The sequence below is a fragment of the Theropithecus gelada genome, chromosome 10, assembly GCF_003255815.1.
Source record: "Theropithecus gelada isolate Dixy chromosome 10, Tgel_1.0, whole genome shotgun sequence".
NCBI lineage: Eukaryota > Metazoa > Chordata > Mammalia > Primates > Cercopithecidae > Theropithecus > Theropithecus gelada.
In genome coordinates this window covers 66,444,575-66,466,210 of record NC_037678.1, presented here as the reverse complement: position 1 = coordinate 66,466,210, position 21,636 = coordinate 66,444,575, and the positions used below count along the sequence as shown (strand labels likewise).

Here is a 21,636-nt window from a genome sequence, read left to right as displayed (position 1 = left end):
AGTAAGGGCTCTGTCATCCTTATTGATTCAGTGAATGAACAGGCCAAAGTCGCAGATGCCTGAGAAGAGTTCAGAAAGGATGACTCACATCTATAATCCCAGCATTTTGGGAGGCTGAGGTGGGAGGATTGCTTGAGCCCAGGAGTTGGAAAGCAGCCTAGGCAACATAGTGAGACCCATTCTCTACAAAAAATTAGCTGGTGTGGTGGTGTCTGACTGTAGTCCCAGCTACTTGGGAGGCTGAGCAGGAGGATCTCTTGAGTTCAAGGTTACAGTGAGCTATGATTGCGCCACCGCACTCCACCCTGGGCAAATGATCGAGACCCCGTGTCTCAAGAAAACATTAAACAGATAAAATAAAAAACACAAAGAATGGTCTAGTTGCAAGAGTGAGCTCAGGCCCTGCCTCTAACCTGCCCTTCTTGGTTTTCAGTATGAGCAATTTGAGAGCACAATTGGCTTTAAACTCCCAAACCACCGGTCAGCCAAGAGACTATGGAAGGTCTGCATCGAGCATCACACATTCTTCCGGTGAGCCTGACCTTGGATGGGGTAATGGGGATGGGGTAGAGACCATGTGTATGGAGGGGAGCGGGGGAGGAGTTAGTGAGAACGCTAGGAATGTCCTCCTCCCTTTCCCCAAGTCCCTCCCTTCCTGGGCCACTTTGAATTGTCGTAGTTGGTGGGTTAGTGGGATGAAAGGCCAGCTGTGGTCTAACCTTGGGCCTGGCAGTACAGGTTTGATTCCCCCTCCCCTGCATTCCTCTGCTGCAGGCTGGTGTCCCCTGAGCCCCCACCCAAGGGCTTCCTGGTGATGGGCTCCAAGTTCCGGTACAGTGGGAGGACCCAGGCACAGACCCGCCAGGCCAGCGCCCTCATTGACCGGCCTGCACCCTTCTTTGAGCGTTCTTCCAGCAAACGGTACACCATGTCCCGCAGCCTTGATGGAGGTATGGCCCAAACTGGAGGGCTGGGGGGAATGGTCTTTAGAGGGAAGTGGGGGAGTGCAGAATGAACAGGAAAATGGTAGACGCATCCCAAGTTCGTCTGCACCAGGCTGGGCCCCTCAAGACCAGTGCTGTCCCTGGGCAGCTCTTGGTGGCTTAGTCCCAACCTAGAGCTCACTTCCACTTGAGATGTGACACTACCACTCTCTGGATTTCCCACAACTTTCCTGAGTTGTGGTCTTTTGGGGTCCCAGGTTCAGCCATATGGTTTGGGCCACCTACCCAAGAAGCTTAGCAATCCACCGGTCATCATCATACTAGGGGAATGGTGTCTTGTGACTGCAGTGTGGAGCTGATGATGCCTTATCTGCTGGGAAGCCAGGGCATCGTTCTTGGTCATTCTTTTGGTTTTACTGGGCTCTGGGCTGATTGACAATCTAACCACGTGGCACTCTCCACTGTCTCCATTTCTGTTGGGCTGATGGGTGCCCTTAACATCAATGAAAACTGGCCCTATATAGTCCTGTAGCAAGCAGACAGGGCTTAAAATGTGGTGCACAAACCATGTCTCATCAGAGTCGCCTGTGAGATTGTTAAACACAAAAATTCCCAGGTTCTGCCCCAGACCTACTAAATCAGCATCCTTCAGGGCCCAAGTCTCTCCCCAGGATGTACACACTCGAGTTTGTAGGTGATGTTCAGAAGTCACATGGGACACTGGGGAAATTCAGAATTATGTAGATCTAAGTTCAAATCTTGGCCTTGACAGTCACTGTGGGCTATTCTCTGAACACCAGAAGTGGTTCATAAATATCTGAATGAATGGATGGGTGACCTTAAGCAACTTATGTAACTCCCTGAGCCTGTTTCCTCTTCTACAAAATAAATAGTACCTATTTTGCTGTGTTCTAGGGAAAACTAAATGAGATCATGCCTAGAAAATATTCTGTGGCATATAGTAGCACCTTAAGAAATTGTACCCGTTTTTATTGTTTTTAGGTTTGTAGAGAGTGGCTTAAAGGTGGGAAGTGGGAGCTGAGCATGGTGACTCATGCCTGTAATCCCAGCACTTTGGGAGGCCAAGGTGGGCAGATCACCTGAGGTCAGGAGTTCGAGACCAGCCTAACCAATATGACGAAACCCCGTCTCTACTAAAAATACAAAAATTAGCCAGGCGTGGTGGCATGCGCCTGTAATCTCAGCTACTCAGGAGGCTGAAATAGGAGAATTGCTTGGACCCCAGAGGAGAAGGTTGCAGTGAGCTGAGATCACACTATTGCACTCCAGCCTGGGCAACAAAACGAGACTCCATCTCAAAAAAAAAAAAGGCCAGGCACAGTGGCTCACTCCTGTAATCCCAACACTTCGGGAGGCCAAGGAGGGTGGATCATGAGGTCAAGAGATCAAGACCATCCAGGCCAACATGGTGAAACCCCATCTGTACTAACAATACAAAGATTAGCTGGGTATGGTGGCAGGCGCCTGTAGTCTCAGCTACTCGGGAGGCTGAGGCAGGAGAATCACTTGAACCTGGGAGGCAGAAGTTGCAGTGAGCCAAGATTGTACCACTGCACTCTAGCCTGGTGATAGAGCGAGACTCCATCTCCAAAAAAAAAAAAAAAAAAAAAAGGGAGTAGGGACTTGGGTGGGGAAGCCATAGATGCTCCCAGAACACCTTGGGGCAGGCCTCCAGGCATGTTAGTTCTACTTATATTTTCTGAGTATTATATGTGTGTCAGGCCTTGTGTTGGGTCCTGGGTATAGTATTTAGAGTGAATAGGTTTGGCCCTTCCCTTTGAGGAGCTCGTAGAATAGCAGGTTTGTAAGCATTTGTTGTGGTTCAAGCAATGGGAGAAGCATGTGTAGAATGTAGAGCAGCTGTGAGGAGGGAGGAATTAAGTTTAGAAGGGGCAGAAAGGGCTCTGCAGAAAGGGTGCTAACTGGGCAGGGTTTTGAAGGATACCTAGGAGTTTGCCAGGCTATCAAGAAAGTCTGATACTTTTTCTGGTATACGAAAGTGAGACCTGTCTCAGGACTCCTGTGCATGTTTGAAAGATGTGTAGTTCTGCTAGGGTTTGTCTGAGGCTGAAGAAGCTCCTTCTTCTCCTTGGGTAGACAGAGGACAGAAAACTCGGGTTTATGCAAAGGGAAAGGTCCCTCCCCTGTAGCTTCCATTACTATGTCAGGGGCCAAACGAAGCCCAGATTCTGGCAGGCAGCAGAGGTTAGCCTGGAGCTGGTGAAGCTCATCAGAGAGGAACAGAAGCATGGAGTCTAAGCCAGGAGGCCTCGGTCCCTATCCCAGCTCACCAAAAGGTCACCAGTGGGATATTTCCCCCCTTGACGTCTCCAGTCATCCTCTGTAAAATGGGGATAAGTCAGTCCCATTCCAGCCATCAACATAGGGTATTGTGTAAATCAAATGAAATATATGCATAAATACGTACTTTGCAAAGTGAGTGTATATGAATAGAAAGGATAATTATCCTCTTTTTAAAATCTAGGCCAACCCCAAGGATAATCTGAGCTCTGGTTATTTTAAACCCATGTTTTTCAGCCTATTTTCCACCAAGACACAATCTATGGGCATAGTCGGATTATGCCCAATGCCTGATGCGAAGTCTAGTTCCACCCCTTCCTTTCCTATTCAGAAAAGCATTTTGGAATACCAGTGAGTGAGAAAGGTGTTATTGCAGGGATCTCCCTGAATTCTCCCTAATTTATAAAGAAGGTAAATTAGTTGCAAACTTAAGACTTTAGCTTTCACTAGTAAAGCTAATCTCACCATATTTGTTTGTTGCTAAATGATGATCAGGTGAGTATTCAACCACAACCACCACAACCAAAACAGCAACATTTATGGGCTGCCATTGATGGAAGGCTCACTCTGTGCCAGCCACTCTTCCATAAATACTTATATACATTAGCTTTTTCATTCCTCACCTCCTCTTTCTAAAGCAGGCACTGCTTCTAGATGAGGAAACCAAGACCCAGAAATATTGTGTAATTTACCCAAGGTCATGCAGTCAAGAAGAGATGGATTTGAGATTTGAACCCAGGTTCTAGTGCTGTAGAAACCAGGAAGGAGTCCTGGGCTGGGAGGCAGGTCTGCCACTTACTGGCCATGTGACCAGAAGTCTACTTCACCCCTCTGGGCAACGGGTGAGGGGTGTGGAAGAGTTGGCTCCACTCCAGGCGCGGTTGGGCAGGGCTGGGCTGGTTCTCTGTTCTCCGGGAGGGTCTCACATGGTTGCCCGGCTATCTCCACCCACTTCAGCAGAGTTCTCCCGCCCAGCCTCTGTCAGCGAGAACCACGATGCAGGGCCTGACGGTGACAAGCGGGAGGAGGATGGCGAGTCTGGGGGGCGACGGTCAGAGGCCGAGGAGGGAGAGGTCAGGACTCCGACCAAGATCAAGGAGCTAAAGGTAGGAGCCTGGCTTTCTCGTACCCTCTGCCCTGGGGATCAGGAGGCTGACCTGAGGTCTACCCTTGACCTTGGCCTTCATATGCCCCCAGCTGTTGCCAAGCACCCTTGCTATGGAGTCCACCATGGACAGGGCCTTGCCTTTGGGTCATCTCTCAATACCTGGCCCTTGCTGGGATGGGGTGGGCATGGGGGTGGGCATGCTGCCTGCCCTGTACTCTCCCCAGCTTTGCCCTACTTTTCCAGAGGGCCACTCTGTCCCTTAGAGGACTCAGGCCTCCTTTTGCACACTCTTAATTTGCCCCTTTGACTGGGATCTGGATCTGCACTGCTCTCTTCCTCCTCAGAGCATGACTGGGTGTCACCAACAGCTCTCAGGAGTGTGAAGTTCAAGTGTGTCCCCTTCCTACTTCCCCATGCCCCAATCAGGTGCACACACACACTTCCAGTATCTGTGTGTACATGCTCATGCAGGAGTGCATGACCTTAGCCTCACACGCATTTAATAACATACGTATGCACTCGTCACCCTTAGATCCATGCACACTGATGTGTAAACAACATGCACACACACAGGTGTGTGCACACACAGGCCAGGGAGAGCTTCCTCTTGGTGTAGTTGTTCAGCAGGTTTCTTTCCATCTCCCTTGTGAGCACAGGGCCTTGAACATGCTCCCACTGACAGCAAGAGACAGGAAACCCCTTTCTCATATCCCACCTGCCCAGTATGGCTCTGCCCACTTGGCCTCTAGTTACCTTCTCTGCCTTCCTGGGACAGCGCCCTGCTTCACGCCTGCACCTTCTTCTGATTATCTCACTGCCCTGCTGGTGGCCCACCCAGCTGCCCTGGCCTCCACTTGGTCGAGTGTGAGTGCTCTGGGCTCCTTGCTGGACCAAGCCCATCGTGATATCTCTAATCCATCTGCTCTACTGACCCTGCTGCTTTCTTTCCCTCCTACCACATCCCACTAGCCGGAGCAGGAAACCACGCCGAGACACAAGCAGGAGGTACTGCATGGGACCTGTCCCTCCCTACCCAGCCTTTCCTATCCCCAGCTCATTTGTCACCATCCCACAGTCCATCCCAGGCTCACTTCCCTGGCACCATCTCAGCTTCAACTTCGTCTCTGGTCCCCAGCCATCGCCCTCTGCAGCCGCCCTTGCTCGCCACTCCACCACCCACTAAGCTTATCTCTCTAGCTCCCTTCTTAGACTCTCCTAGCCAAATGGCCATCTCTCCCTCCTTCCTCAGCCCTCCCACCCTCTCCCTAGCTCACCCGGTCCTCCATACTTGCAGCTCACCTGCTGACCATCCCACCTGCACCACCAGCTCTTCCGGGCCATTCTATGCTTTCATATAGCTCATCTCCCCCCACCCACCCCTTCCCTAGATTCATCTCCTCCTCGACAGCACTGTTTGGTCTCGCCTCCATCTCATCTGTGTCCCCTGTGTCCTCATCCCAAGCTTCTTTTTGTATCTATTGGCAACCAGTTGTGGGCGTGGGGATTTGGTGGGGGAGGGAGGCACCTCAGACACATCTGCATCTGCCCCAACTCCAGTCCGACACCTCCCCTAGGCAGGGTTGACTACTGCTCAACTCTGGCAAAAACCTCCTCCTCTTCTCTTCCTTTCCTCATCTTCTTCCCATTTGTTGCTTCCCCCAAATTATTCCTCCCATGTTAACCACTTCTTGCCTCTCACACAGTCACTAACTCTTCATCTGAACTTTAACTGCAAGAGAAGTGGGTTTATTCTTGGGCTGCCTAGGGAAAGGGCCAGAGACTGGAACATAAGAAGAGCCTTACCTTGGAGTCCTGAGATCTGGGTTTCAACCCCACTTCTGCCACCAACTCTTTGAAGGTCTTGGGAAATTCCCCTCAGGCCCCAGTCCCCTGTCTGCACAGCAAAGCATTCAGACTAGGTTTCTCCAATGCCCTTAACCTTTAAGGATCCCAGGATCCCAGGATCCCACTGCTTCCTGTAGCCTTCAAGGACATGACACACTCATGGAGGCAGTGGGGCAGGTTTGGAATGGAAGATGACAAGCCACATCTCAGGTTGGGACTCACTACCCATTGCAGCCCAAACCCCCTCCCTGTGCAAACGCCATCAGGTTTGACTTCTCAGGCAGCCATTGTCCCGAGGGCAGCTCAGCTTGGGAAGGGATGCCTGAGGAACAGACAGATGTCTGGAGGGAAAGCAGGAGCCTCACTGGGATTGATTTCCTTCCTGAGGTAGCTTAGGAGTCAGCCGTAGTGGATCCTTGGGTACCAGAGATGAGCCCAGGGGAAGATTCTAGCTTTGTCCAAGGGTAAGCTTACCTTCCAGTGGTTCTTCCAGAATTACCTGATCTGACTTTAATAAGCTGAGATTGTCCATTTCTTGTCCTGAATTGAGTTAACATGAATTTTTAAACAGTCTTACAGATAAGGGTCCTTGGGCTGCCAGCCACCGCTTTGCCCCAGAAGTAGCCAGATAAACAGCTTTGGCAGGTCCCTGCCAGCTCCTGCGCAAAGCTCGTCCTCCCTTGACCTAAGGAGATGACTCTGTCATGCTGCACTAACTTGAGCACAGACTTGGTAGTTTAATGGGGAACACTACCTGTATAGTTAGAATCCTACAACTCCAGCTATACCTGGCTCAATTCTTGGGTCCAGCCATGGGACTTACCATTCTTCTTCCTGGTCTCTAATTCTCCTAATCTTCCCGAACACTCCAAAGCATTCTAGTTTCTCTATCTGGCTATATCTCACCCTGTCTGCTATTGGTGAGTCAGTACCTGAAAGTTATCTGGAAGGTCCAGGGTGGTTGGAGAAGGTAGTGGCCCATCACAGAGGAGACTAGACTGCCCCTGGTCTCTAGTGTGGCAGCTTGGCCATTCTTCTGGATGTCCCTGGCTTGAGGAGGATCTCTACTGTGGGCCTCCCCAGGGCCTGAGCAGTTGTGCATGTTGGGCTAGGAGGGGCCCAGACTGGACATCCTGCTAAGTATAGTGGCCCAAGTCTTGGCCAGAAAGTGGACACTGGGATCCAGGAGGGATGTAGGAGGCCCCTCAACGAGCCAGAGCAGCCCAGTGAACAGGATTAGTGAGTTATTATAGCTCTCTGGCAGTTGCTGCCTGCTATGCCGTGGTTGTAACCAGAGGGAAGTCACCTCTGTGACTAAGACTGGGCTTGTAGCACCAAAAGGAACTCACCCAGACCTGTGGGCTTTGGGTAGAGTTTGGCTGTTTGAAGGCTGTAGAGCCAGGCAAGGGAGAAGCAAAGGTGGCTTGGCTAGACGTCTCCTCTTTTTCATCTTCAGTGCTCTGTGCCTTGGGATGTGCACCTGTTGGGGTGGTTCTCCTTGCCCTGGTTGGCCTCTGGGGCTGCCATGAGGGCAACACAGGTCAGAGTGGGAAACACGTTGCTGGTGGAGGGTGGTGATGGTGACTGCTGCCATCATCCCTGCACCCTGCATCCCCCACTTGGAGCTGTTCCCCTAACACCACCACCCTCTCCATCTATCCCTAGTTCTTAGACAAGCCAGAGGACGTCTTGCTGAAGCACCAGGCCAGCATCAATGAGCTCAAGAGGACCCTGAAGGAGCCCAACAGCAAACTCATCCACCGGGATCGAGACTGGGAACGGGAGCGCAGGCTGCCCTCCTCCCCTGCCTCCCCCTCTCCCAAGGGCACCCCTGAGAAAGCCAATGAGGTAGGTGTCACCCTGAACCCCTCAACAGGGACCTTGGGTAAAGAGGCATTGGGTTGCTACGTCCTGACTTACACTCATCCTCCACACCAGTATGCTTCCCCCATTGCTGCTTAGGGGCTCGTGGGGATGGAGAGGGTGGTAGGTTAGGCTGAGGGAGATGAATTCACTAAATCTTGGAATCCTGGGTCCTGGAGACCAACTTAAAACATGAAAAACTCAAGACTCCTGGAAGCTTGGTGTACTTCCCTTCCATCAGCCCGAGTATAATGGGGAAGGGGTGCTGGTTAGAAATGCAGGTTTCAGGGCCCCAGCCCAGACCTACTGAATCAGATATTTGGACTCAGTGCTGGCATCGGCATTTGGACAAGTGCTGCAGAGGCTTTTCATGTGCACTACATTTTGAGAATCCCAATAGCTCTATCCAGAACTAGACCCTGTTGTGCCTATTGTGAAAACACGGATTGGGGAGTGGTCCCTCCTGAAAGGGGCTTCGGAGCCCACTGGAGGGGAATGGGCCCGTCACAGAAATCAGACCTGCTTCTGAAGCTTCAGAAAAGGATCTCACATGACCTGCCTTTCTGAGTGGAAAGCGTGGGGTGTTTTCTCGATTGAAGAAGAGATGAAGTTAGGATTTGGGGAAGCCCTGCATTTAGACTCTCAAGTCCATATTTTTAGCCCTTGCTAAATCTTGGCGATATTTACCCCAGTTTATACTTAGGTGTTTTCTCCCTGAAGCTATTGCTTACTGGTCTGAAATCCAATTGTGGTGTATACTTACACTGCCTGGGTTTGAATTCCGGCTCCGCTGCCTGCTAGCTGGATGACTTTGGGCTTGTTACTTAACCTCTCTGAGACTTGTTGGGTAGAGATAATAAAAGCACCTACTTCACGGGGATGTTTTAAGGATTAGACAAGATAACACACATAGAGGGACTAGCAGAGTATCTCGATGTGCAGTGTGAGTTACTGTTTCATTTGAGAGTTCCAGACTTTTCCACAGAGGAGGTTAACTTCAAATCAGGATAAATAAAGTATGTTTCAATCCAAAGTGTTAAAGTCAAGCATACTAATTTAACTAGAGGCATTCACAGATGACTTTTCTTTAACAAATAAAATTCCCCTTTCCTAAATAAAATAAAAGTTGAAAGGGCCCTGGGAACCTGATCAGAACCTTCATTTTACAGATAGGGGCACTGAGACCCAGAAAGAGGAAGGACTTATTCAGTGTCATAGCTGATGGAAGAGGAGCCAGAACCCAATTTTCTTGTGACCCAGGCTATTGTATTTGCTATTAAATCACAGCTGCCTAGGAGCAAGACCAAATCACATAAAGACCAGGTAGAGAGTCAATTGTATGTGTACTGCCTTCTAATGCTTTGAAAATTGGTGATGCACCCATGATCTAATTAGCAGAGCATTTTATTGGATCAGTGCTACCCATGGCCTAAACCTGCCAGATAACAGACGGCTTTGTCTAGTAAGGCATAAGTCCAGAGAGAGCTACTGGGTTGGCTTTCTGGTTGGTGAGTCACAGAATTAGGGATGCTTTGGGGGCCTTTAAGGCTGGCGCCGTGGAAGAATGGCAGACCTCTGCATCCACGAAGGGCCTCTGTTTGCCTCTGGCACAAGCAAGACCCTGGACTGGGTGGTGGGGGCTGGTCTAGCGAGCCAGTGAACAGCACCCCCTTCTGCCCTTCAGCGTGGCCTCTAATCAATCCTGATGTGGGCTGGCCAGGCTTGGCGTGGCTGTGGGTGAGGTGGGATGCAGAGGCTACTGAAAGAGTGAGTCTCCAGAAGAGAAGGGGAAGATGAGCCCTGGGAAGTGGGGTCTAGAGCTCTGGAGTGTCTCAGTGTAGCCTGGTGTAGGGTGTGCCCCACCTGCTGGTGATAGCTGGAACTCCTAGAAGATGGGTCTTACTAAAAGGTAGAATCTGCTCCACCTCCCAGCCCTGCTCAGCCCCAAGAAATATAGTCCACTGCTGGAAAGAACTGTGGTCCAGGAGCTCACCCTGGAGCTATGGACCATTCAGAACTGGCTTACAGGCTCCCTTGGCATTTAGGGGCCTTTGAAGATTTGGGAGATGGGGAGGTGCCATAGACAAGGATTGACTGGGTCCTTGGGTGAGTAACTTCCCCTTTCTGAGCCTCATTGCCTAGCCCGTTTTGGAGGACCAAAATTGTCATTCCATAGGGTAGTTGGGAAGGTGGAGTGAAATAATGAATATAAAAGCACTTTCTCAACTGGAAGGTGCTGGGCAGTCATGGGGCTATTGCTGATGGTGACTAGAATCCCTGATCCCGAAACCAGCTTTGTGGGGGGTATCCTGAAGATGCCTGTGTCATCCAGAATTCCTAGCAGCCTCCTCATATATTGTTGGGCCTCACCTGGGCCAAGGGGAAAACAGTGGGAACTTCAACTGTTCCCATTTGCCAAACCCAAGTTTCAATGTTTAAAGGGGGCTGTAATCCAAACTGCAGGATTGAACCATAGCCTAAGCCAGAGACATCCAGGGAAGCCCTGGAGCCAGAGTCTAAAAGGTATGGCTCCAACATCTCTGAATGAGAGTGGGCAGGGCATGGGGGAAGGGCACTGGGGCTGACTGTGGGCCTCCCTCCCTTAAGTAGCTCAGAAGGGCAGTCCCTCCCTAGCTCACCCCACAGAATGGCTACTCCCTGACCTAATCCACAAATCCTAAAGATGTGGGACTTTAAAAGCTGGGCTATTTATGGACTTTGTGTGTGTGTGTGTCTCTCTCCTACTTTTTCTCTCTCCCTCTCTTCCTGTCTCTGTCTCTCCTTCCCTTCCTCCCTCTTCCCCTTTCCTCTGGCTCTGGGCCTCCCCTGCAGTCCCAGAGGACCCAGGACATCTCTCAGCAGGACTTGGCACCTGAGCCTGGAGCAGCCGCAGGCTTGGAAGTGTTCACTCAGAAAAGCCTCGCAGCATCTCCTGAGGTTACTGTCTTCACCTTCCTGTGCCCCTTCCTCCTGCCCACCTAGAACCACCCTCTGTGGTCTTAAGAAAACCCTTTCTCTGGGGTGAGGGGAATGTACCAGATTCTGCCAAGCAGATGGAAGCAATGGGTAACCCATGCTGTCCCCATGCTGTGATAAGGAAATGTCCCCATCCCAGAGATCCATAAAGGGCCAGCCCCTCCCTCATCCCTTGTTTCTGAGGAGAGACAGGACTGCAACCATTCTGGGAAGACAGAACAGCCTGCATTGCCTTGGCCTTGAAGGAGAGGCAGGAATGATCTCCCTCTTTCAGGCCCTGGTAAGGCAGGTGACTCTAGAGGCAGGCTTTGACTTCTATGCTAAGATCAGGGGTCATGGCACCCAGATGCCTTCTGCCTTAAGGTCTTGTCTCTGTTCAGAAGCCTGAATAAGGTCTAGCAGTGGCTAGTTAGGGCACGACATTCCAGCCATCTCCTGCCTGCATCTTCTCTGAACTCCCTTGGAGCTTGGGCCCATCAAAGAGGCAGGCAAAAGTGGACATCTTTCTCTAAGGAGTATCCTTAGGGTTGTGAAGAGATTGGTCAGGCAAGTGTTTGAAATGAGGCGACCATTGCTTCTATGCCCAGGGCGGCAGCAAGTGGAGGGCTCTTTGAAATTCCTGTGGCCCTGCATGGATGCTGGGCATAGAATCCAGGCCCAGGCAGGAGGCTGCACTCCTTCCTCTGCTGGGATTTCATGGACTCTCAGGGTTGGAAGGTATTGAGTGATCATCTGGGCAGAACTTTCTTCCCTGATAATCTGCTGCTCCTCTGTTGGCATATGCTCTCCTCTGAGGGCCTGTACCTTTCTCCATTCTCAGAGAAAACTTCCGTAGCTGCTGCAAATGTGCTGGAACTTTAAGAAAGACATAAATGAGCTACATAAGTGATAAAACATAAATCATACTTCTACTCTATGCATTTTTCCTCAATCTAAAAATAAAAACAAAACTATCTGCGCACTCTCTTGAGGGAAATCGGACAGGAGTCAACAGCATACCAAGGACAGGGCCAGAGAGATGTCCTGGACACAGAGATGCTCCTGTGACCAAGGACAGGTGCCTGTTTGGGGAGCACAGCCCACAACCTGCACCCCACGCCCCCATCATTCTCCTGGTAACGTCCATCCAGCCTCTTCCACAGCGGGTACTTTTGCTGTCCTTGGCGGCAGCCCATTAACTATTGGGAACTTTCCGTGTTGAATTAAAACCTGCCCTTTCAAATCAGCAGCTTGTAGGCCTCATTCTGCCCGCTGGTGCCCACTGCCGCTCTGCATCCTCCTCCAGGCCAGCCCTTCAGAGACTTGAACACCTCCCCTTCCCTAGAACACTTCACTCTCTTTGCAGTTTCTCCCAGGACATGGTTTCTGGAGGGCCCCTTATCCTGAAACCCCTCCTCTTATAAAGGGCAGGCCTAGCTGGGCATGGTGGCTCACGCCTGTAATCCCAGCACTTTGGGAGACTGAGTTGGGCAGATCACCTGAGGTCAGGAGTTCGAGACCAGCCTGGCCAAGATGGTGAAACCCCGTCTCTACTAAGAATACAAATAATAATAATAATAATAACAATAACAATAATAATAATAAGCTGAGCATGGTGGTGCATGCCTGTAATCCCAGCTACTGGGGAGGCTGAGGCAGGAGAATCACTTGAACCTGGGAGGTGGCTGTGTCAGTGAGTCAAGGTCACGCCACTACACTCCAGCCTGGATGACAGAACAAAACTCCGGTCTCAAAAACAAAACAAAACAAAACAAAAAAGTCAGGCCCCAAAATGTGACCCAGAGCTCCAGGAGGGGCCTGAACAGCCTGGAGTCAGGGGAACAGCCAGGCTGGAGAGTTTCCTGTCTTGTGCCTTGAATGGCTGCAGGGCTGTGGCTACCTGGGGCTACCGTAACATTATCCCATCTTGTGATTCGGGTTAGAACGACTTTCACGCCAACCCCTCGGGCCAGGGGTGTGGCTCCACCCGTGCTTTCCTTCAGTGGAAGTTTTTCTCTTTTTGTTCAGTCTTCTTTTCCCCTTCAGGATCCTACGTTTTACTTTGTCCCCCACTGCTCAGTCTGTGATCTTGGGCATGGCCTCTCCCCTCTGGGATACCGTTTCCCCTTCTGAAATAAGGATAACGATATCACAAGTTGCCATTTGGATTAAATTTAATAACTTAGACAAAGGGCTGGCATTGCCTGGCAGATAGTAACTAACAATCACTATACGTTTCCCCTGTCTTCATGCAGTCTTATTTTTCGTTCTCTGCCAGCACCCGCCCCACTCACTCTTGCTTATCTAGCTTAGTTGCTAGTTAGAATTGGGGCAGGAATGTCCCAGAAGGAGGCTCATTGACTAGCTTTGGCCATTATTACCAGGCGGATGATGTCAGTACAGCTGGAATGGAGGCAGCTGAACGAACCTGCTTCTCAAGGAAATGAGCAAAGGGACCTAGCTTCCATAGGCTCTCAAAGCACGTCCCTTTGGGATGGTTCAGGAGCTGTGGTCCTGAAGGCTTAATGACCTGAAGTAAAAGCTCAGAAACCCACCCCAGACTCTACCTAGACCTTTCCCCCTTCCTTTTATCTCGCTTTCCCATGGACAAGATTATTTTAATGGGTTCTGATTCCCTGACAATCAGAGATATTTTCTCAAAACACAGTGGGGAACACAGAGTTTATGATGCTCTCTTGGGCCTTCAAAATTTTTCAGATCTTATGGGATCTGACAGACTCCTCACCAAGTCATAACCTGAAAAGAAGCCCAAGGTCATATAAACCTTCTCCCTCCTGCTTCTAGGAGCAGTTTTGGGCACGTCTCCCTGTGGAGGTGGTCATGGTAGGGTGGAGAGGACACACTTCACAGAACTTGGCGTCAGAGACTGAGTTCGAGGCCTGCCTTTCCACTTGCTCCCTGTATGGCCTTGGGCTCCCTGTATCTCCAGGTCTCAGTTTCCATATCTGTATCATGGAGGGGCTCTAGTTGGGGCAGTGATTTCAAAGGAGGGAGGTACCTCAGGGCACTAAGGCCACCCACACCCCCAACTTTACCAGGGCAGCTCTGTATTTCTGTCACATAGCCGACTTCCATTAAAATTTTGTGCGAAGGATCCTGTGGCCACAAGATGAAAAACCCAGTTACCTTCCTGCTTTTCTAACCATCCTAGAAGTCCATCATCCCCTCCCAGGCATTGTTCGAAGAACTCTTGGGGGGAGGTAGAGGCTGTTGGGAGATGGCCTAACAGTGCTGCGATCCAGTGCTTTTTTTTTTTTTTTTGAGATGGAATTTTGTTCTTGTTGCCAGGCTAGAGTGCAATGGTGCAATCTTGGCTCACCGCAACCTCTGCCCCACAGATTCAAGCAATTCTCCTGCCTCAGCCTCCCAAATTGCTTGGATTACAGGCATAAGCCACTGCGCCCAGGCCTTTTTTTTTTTTTAGACGGAGTCTCTGTTGCCAGGCTGGAGTGCAGTGGCACATTCTCGGCTCACTGCAACCTCTGCCTCCTAGGTTCAAGCAATTCTCCTGCCTCAGCCTCCCAAGTTGCTGGGATTACAGGTGCATGCCACCATGTCCAGCTAATTTTTTGTATTTTTAGTAGAGATGGGGTTTCACCATGTTGGCCAGAATGGTCTTGATCTCTTGATCTCATGATCTGCCAACCTCAGCCTACCAAAGTGCTGGGATTATAGGTGTGAGCCACCGCGCTGGCCTCTGGTGCTTTTGATGCATGATGATGCTTGGGTCTTTGCCTCTCTCCCTTCCTTGATGCATTCTATTCAGTCCTTTTCTGCTCTTTATATGGGTTTTGTTAGAATTAGAATGGGCCCTGGTATTTGTTTCTTTTGAGTTGAACCCTACAGTGTTCAAGCTGTTTAAGCCATTGTGGTGCCTGGCACTAACCTGGCCAAGTGGTATCTCCACAACTACTCTGCTTTCTTCCCAGAAGTCCTCGTAGAAAGGTTTGATTTCAGGCTGTGGCCTGTGGAACTTAACGCATCCCTTCAACTTGCCGTTAGATCACAGTTGGCACCTATATTCCGTGGTTGTAAAATAAGTTAGCAAAGATCTCCAGCCTCAAAAATCAGGCTTTCTTTTCCTGACTCTATCTTCTACTAACAGTGACCTTGAACAAGTCACTGACCTTCCCTAGACCTGTTTCCTCACTTACACAATATGGAGATGAGACTGGATAACATCGTAAGAGTACTTTTGACTCTAACATTTAAAGATTCCATGTGATGGAAACGACTTTCCCCTCTGACGGTGGCAGTTATATTATTAAAAGAGGAAGAGGAAGGGTCCTGGCCCATCCATGGATCTCCGTTTCCCCATGGCTGACATGGGGGAGGGCATAAGACCCCATCCCATTTTATCAAGTTGGGGGCAGTGGTTGAGGAAAATTGGTCAATAATTTATCAAGCACCTGATGGGAAGAGGGACCTTGATGAGAATGGCTGGCACATCATGCCTTCCTCTCCCCAGCCAGTTCTGGGGATGTGCTGTCCCAAAGTCAAACATTTCAGTGGTAGATTGGTCCCCTCTTACAAAGGGAAAAACTCACCCATTCTTTAGGTGCCTGATATTTCATGTTAACTCTTCTTGCTCCAATTGAAACACAGGGTTCAGAGCATTGGGTATTTATAGAAAGACAGTACACTAGGCCAGAAGAGCTCGGTCTCCTAAAAGTGACCACCATGCATCAGGAAGAAAGGCAGACAGGCCTTGCTGGTATCCTTGCCGACGGCAGACTCTCCAAGGTAGACGTTTTGGTGGACAAGTTCAAAGTGGAAGTGGCCACAGAAGAAATGGTGGGAACCAGAAGAGCAAACACCCAGCAACGAGGAAAAATGATTGCAAGTCCTGAAGACTTTGAGTCAGTGGGGGAGGAAAGCCCCTGGATCAGGGAAAGCCCAGGAGGGGCTGCCCTGTCTTCTGGCCGCACATTGACAGAAAAGCTCCTCAAGGGCTCCAAGCTCAGGGCAGACACCAGAGAGGCAACCATCAGGAACCGCTGCATGTCACATGGTCAGTCGGAGGGCCAGACAGAGCTGAGGAAGGGGCTGGAGGAGCCCCACACTTGTGGGAGACCCACTGCTTCAGGGACCAGGCCAGCAGAGGTGGACGTCCTCTCTCCAGCCTCCGACAAGGGAGGACTCCAGTCGTTTCTATTGGATCCAGCCCACGCAGAAGCCAGAGCTGAGTTGAGTGATGAAACTGATACCTCCTGTGCAGAGAGGAGCTTCTATTTAAACTATGAAGAAAAAGACTCAGAAGACCAAGTCCTCCCTCTACCCCTGGAGGAGAGACCAGGGCGCCTGGATGCCCCTCCTGGAGGTGAGCCCAGGCCGGCGCTAAATTCCTCAGACCTGAGGGTTTCTGCTGCTGTTCCCAGCAGGAGCAAGGACGAAGCCCACATGGCTTCCCCAGAGGAAGGGGCAGAGACCCCCAAGAACCATAGAGGACCTGGTGACCTGAAGGGACCTACTGCAGGACAGGCATTTGCTGAAGGATGGGAAGATGCTCAGTGGGGAGTGGAAGGAGAGTTTCCCCACCCAACAGCTAGCGCAACCCGAGAGGAAGGGGCCCCCGTGAGTGGAGATTTGCTGGGAAAGGCTGAGGAAAGTCCCACAGAGCAACTGAAGAAACACCCTCCTCACAGAGGATGCGATGTGCGTACCGAACCCCAGGCTTGCGCCCTCCCTCGGGCCATCCCTCTGAATGTCAGGAAGCCGGCCAAACCAGGCAGAGGCAACTTCCCGCCCAAAGAGAAGGGAGTGGTTCCCATCCAGAAAGGAGGGGCTGAGCTGAAGGACCGTGAGGCCTCAGCATTTCTTCACATGGAGGTGATCATCCCCCTGCCGGCCTCCCCTGGTCACTCTGAGGACCTGGCAGTTCTGGAGGAAGCTTCTCCAAGCCCAACCTCCCATGGGTCAGGGGAGCCTTCGGAGCTCAGGGAGCCCTTTCTTAGACATGTCCATCTTTTGAAAGCCAGCCCAGAGCCCAAGGACCAAGTAGGCTTTGTGGTGTCCCCTGCCACAGGAAGTGAGCGCAGGCCTCCTTCCATCACCAGCAGAAAGCCCAGAGTAGTCCCTGAAGAAGCTGAGGGGCGCATACCTCTGGGATTGGGGTTCCCTTCAGGGAAGCAAAGGGAGATGACCTCTTTCCAGGCGGGGGTTGAAGAGGGCTCCATAGAAGATATTAGCAAGACCTCAGTGGCCAATAAAATTCGGATATTCGAGACCCATGGAGCTGAAACTCACCGAATGAGCGAGGGTGAAGCAAGGGCCCTTCCAAATGACTTGTCTTCAGAGGCCCCCGCGGGACAGGCAGAGCAGCAGTGGAGTACACTCTCAGACCTGGGCTTCGCCCAACTCCAGCCCCCAGGGGACTTTGCTAGCCCCAAAGCCACACATTCTACAGTGATGCCTCTGGCTACCAGACACTTCAGGGAGGACACTTCTGCATCCTACCAGGAAGCACGCACAGAACTAGAGCCTGTGTCCCCCGATTCGGGCTGTGAAACCACACTGGCAGAAGCAACTGGAACTGGGGTAACTGGCCGCGTGAGCCCCCACCCCCACCGCTGCTCCCCACCCATGGGGGCTGGCCGCATGCTCTGTAGTTTTTAGAAGCATGTTTCAGTGGCCCCTCATCATTACTGCAATCAGAGGCTGCTTATCCATCCCTGTGAGTTTTTTCCCTAAAGGGGCCTGGGTGTAGCTCAGGCTGAATGATGGGCTTCTCTGCTTGGCCCATGTTAGCTTGGCCACAAAGACCCTCAGCTTTTGGTGCCCAGAGGGTCACACAACCCCCATGGAGAAGGTGGCGCCATCACCAGCAAATGACACACCTGCTTTGCCTTGCCGCTCCTACCCGCTGGGTTCCTGCCTACCTTGCTTGGCTTGTCCAGCGATCTTTCTTCATCCTTTCCCATCCCTGGTTCTCCCACCTTGGGAAAACTGACAGTCCAGAGGTTTCCATCCTTCGCTTCTGGTTCCCTCTCAGTCCCAGTGCCAAGTTTCTTTCTGCCTCCTTAAGACTAACTGTCTTCTCTAATCCAGAACAAATCCGGAGATGCGGTCAGGGAAGAGAAGCACTCCACCAACTTAGCAGCCAACACCCCTGGGAAGGGGGGGCGCCTGAGATTCACCAGCCCCTTGGGCCCTCAGGTCTCTGCAGCCCCTCTGTGCCCTGATGACCCGGTCACCTTCACCTGGCCAGGATGCATCGCCGCCTTAGGTTCCCACCTGCCGTGGCAGCACCTCTTGTGCTGCTCAACTCTGGCTTGTCTGGAATGTCTCCTTCACACCTCTCAACCTTCCAGAAACTGGCTAAATGGAGGCTTGCTTAGCAAGTGAATGTCTAAGCCCACTGAATCCCTAGAACCAGAAGCCAAGTTCTTTACAAATCTTTCATGGGTATTAGGTTGGTCTTTAAAAAGAATGTCATGAACCAGCCAAAAATGTGTGTGTGGTGTTTAATCCCTGACAGGCCAGTTGAGAGGTATGTATGTCGGACAAAAGTTGCTGGTTCCCCGAGGCACTGCCTTGGCCCGCTGTTGTCAATTACACTGATGGGACCAGAGCCTCTACTCTCTGACCTGCCCGTGGTCTACTCATGGAGCTCAGGGTAGAGCCAGCGTAGCACTCAGCTCCCAAGAAGCTTGTGCCCAAAAGGCCTGACCCCAAATTGCTCTTCTCTCTAGTAGATGCTGACCCCTCCCCCGGAGACTCAGTGGAATTGACAAACATGTTGGCTTCCTCTTTTGTTCCTCAAAGCTCTTGGCTCCAACCTCTCTGCCTTCCCTTCCTGGGTCTCCCTGAATCCCTGGATCTCCCTCCTTAGTTTCTGTTTCTCAACACCTGCCTGCACGGATGGGCCTGGGGTCCGGGCTTCCATCCCTGCCTTTCGTGCAATGCTGCTTCCAATAAGCTCCCAGATCCAATACCCTTGGATGGAGCCTCCTGTCCAGGACTCACTGGCAGGACATTTGCTTTGTACTTGCTTGTGCCATCAGTGTGAGACCCTCAGAAAGGGGCATCTCCACTCTTGAGTCGTTTTTGGTTTTTTTAAGCTTGTTATGATTTCAAGGAACCTTTCCTGGGGTGTTTTTCATTTCCTGGTCTGCTCTTCCATTCGGGATGTCAACACAGCCCCAAGATTTCTCCTGACATTCACCGTCTTGATTTCTCTTTCTCTTTCTCTCCCCACCCCACATCCCCATTCTTTTGATTTTATCTGGCCATAGAGAGCAGGGCTGAGGGAGGGCTCCGAGGAGAAAGTCAAACCACCACGTCCCCGGGCCCCAGAGAGTGACACAGGCGATGAGGACCAGGACCAGGAGAGGGACACGGTGTTCCTGAAGGACAACCACCTGGCCATTGAGCGCAAGTGCTCCAGCATCACGGTCAGCTCTACGTCCAGCCTGGAGGCTGAGGTGGACTTCACGGTCATTGGTGACTACCACGGCAGCGCCTTTGAAGACTTCTCCCGCAGCCTGCCTGAGCTCGACCGGGACAAAAGCGACTCAGACACTGAGGGCCTGGTGTTCTCCCGGGATCTTAACAAGGGGGCCACCAGCCAGGATGATGAGTCTGGGGGCATTGAGGACAGCCCGGATCGAGGGGCCTGCTCCACTCCGGATATGCCCCAGTTTGAGGTACAGTGGAGCTTCCTCAAGAGCCGGGCCCGCTGGGCACCGCATGCTCACAGGGCCCGGGACTACCTGTGAGAAGACCGAGCACCCAGCCTGCAGCCTGAAGCTCTGTCTCGTGTTGCATGACTGCCCCTCCGCAGAACAGCATGGTTCTGTGCTCGCATGTTTGCCATCTCGGTTTACCCCTAACACGCGCTCCTTGGCGTTTTAACCCTGTGACCCCATTGCTTGCTGAGGTCGAGCGATGACAGGTAGTCTGGTCTTACTTGACCCCCCCACCCCCACCTGTGTTGCATGGCACCTGCAGAGAGCATGCGTCTCTGGACTCTTGGGGGCTCCTGCAGCCTGGTCTGAAAGCTGAATGGTTTTTCCTGATCCAGGCCCAGGCTCGTCTCTCTGGAGTCTGGGCTTCCCAGGGAAGGGGAAGCAGTTTAAATCCATCTGGCCCTGGGGTCTCAGGGTGGTAATGGAAGCTCCTGGAAGAGAGGAAGTGTGGTCATTGAGGAGGGACAGACTGTCTCTGGGCCTCTCTGTGGTCTCCTCTGCAGAGCTGTGAAGGGATTTCTCTAAGGCACATCTGCCCATATCATTCCTTTGCCCCCTCATCTCTTTTAGACCCAGCCTCCCTCTTACATTCTCCTTTCCCCAACGTTCCCAGCATTGACATACAAGCTTAGCCACTCCGGGCTCTCACTTCATGCTATACTCTCTGAGCAGGTTTTTTTCCTCCCTTTCGGTGCCTTACAAACCTATCATATTCCAGGACCAAGTTCAAATGTCAGTTTCCCAGCAGGGGCTTGCTTTCCTGACCACCCTGGGCAGAAGTATTGCCCCCTTACCCCCTTGCCCTGTAATGCCTATGCTCCAGCACTATCCAAAGCGGTCAGGTCAGTGGCTGACGAGCCTGCTCTCCTACCAGGTGGCAGCGCCTCAAGGCCTGACATATACTAGGCACTAATAGATGATTAACTGGATGAATGGCTGGGTTACAGGGTTGCAACCATCTATAAGAATCCCCTTCAGCCAGGCATGGTGGCTTGTGCCTGTAATCCCAGCTACTCAGGAGCTGAGGCAAGAAGGCAGGGGGGATCACTTGAGCCCAGGAGTTCGAGGCTACAGTGAGCTTTGATCATGCCACTGCACTCCAGCCTGGATGACAGAGTGAGGCCTTGTCTCTTAAAAACAAAACAAAACAAGAAAAAAAAAAAAAAAAAAACACCGGCCGGGCATGGTGGTTCACACCTGTAATCCCAGCACTTTGGGAGGCCAAGGCAGGTAGATCACCTGAGGTCAGGAGCTCGAGACCACCCTGACCAACATGATGAAACCTTGTCTCTACTAAAAATAAAAAAATTAGCCAGGTGTGGTGGCACCCACCTGTAATCCCAGCTACTCGGGAGGCAGGAGAATCACTTGAACTCAGGAGGCAGAGGTTGCAGTGAGCTGAGATTGCGCCATTGCACTCCAGCCTGAGCAACAGAGCAAGACTCCATCTCAAAAAAAAAAAAAAAAAAATCAGACGCTCAAAGGTCATAGTCACAGCTGGCCATACCCAAATGGACCCCACATACTCTCTACTTCGCCCGTCCTCAACAAACCCTCTTCACTCGTTGACATCTCCTGCCTGGATGTTGCAGGCCTCCAAGCATATGTGGTTCTTGCTGTAAAGAAGAGTTCAGGCCGGGTGCGGTGGATCACACCTGTAATTCCAGCAGTCTGGGAGGCTGAGGCAGGTGGATCACTTGAGGTCAGGGGTTCAAGAATAGCCTGGCCAACATGGTGAAACCCTGTCTCTACTAAAAATACGAAAGTTAGCTGGGTGTGGTGGCGTGGGCCTGTAGTGCCAGCTACCTGGGAGGCTGAGGCAGGAGAATCACTTGAACCTGGGAGGCAGAGGTTACAGTGAGCTGAGATCGCACCATCGCACTCCAGCCTG

At 51.5% G+C, this 21,636-nt stretch overlaps 1 protein-coding gene across 9 annotated transcripts in view; it reads left to right on the top strand.

Annotated features, from left to right (window-relative positions):
* The window catches only part of EPB41L1 (erythrocyte membrane protein band 4.1 like 1), a 139,818-nt gene that overhangs the window by 97,331 nt on the left and 20,851 nt on the right, over positions 1-21,636 (top strand). For 4 of the 9 annotated variants that reach the window (XM_025398575.1, XM_025398574.1, XM_025398573.1 and 1 more), the window contains 5 exons: positions 434-531; positions 775-950; positions 4,224-4,372; positions 7,885-8,067; positions 19,293-19,703. In XM_025398575.1, the coding sequence (XP_025254360.1) occupies positions 434-531; positions 775-950; positions 4,224-4,372; positions 7,885-8,067; positions 19,293-19,703 (1,017 nt within the window). Of the gene's footprint in view, positions 1-433; positions 532-774; positions 951-4,223; positions 4,373-5,343; positions 5,380-7,884; positions 8,068-19,292; positions 19,704-21,636 lie in introns of all 9 variants that reach the window. The other 5 variants (XM_025398570.1, XM_025398569.1, XM_025398576.1 and 2 more) reach the window with 3 other exon arrangements.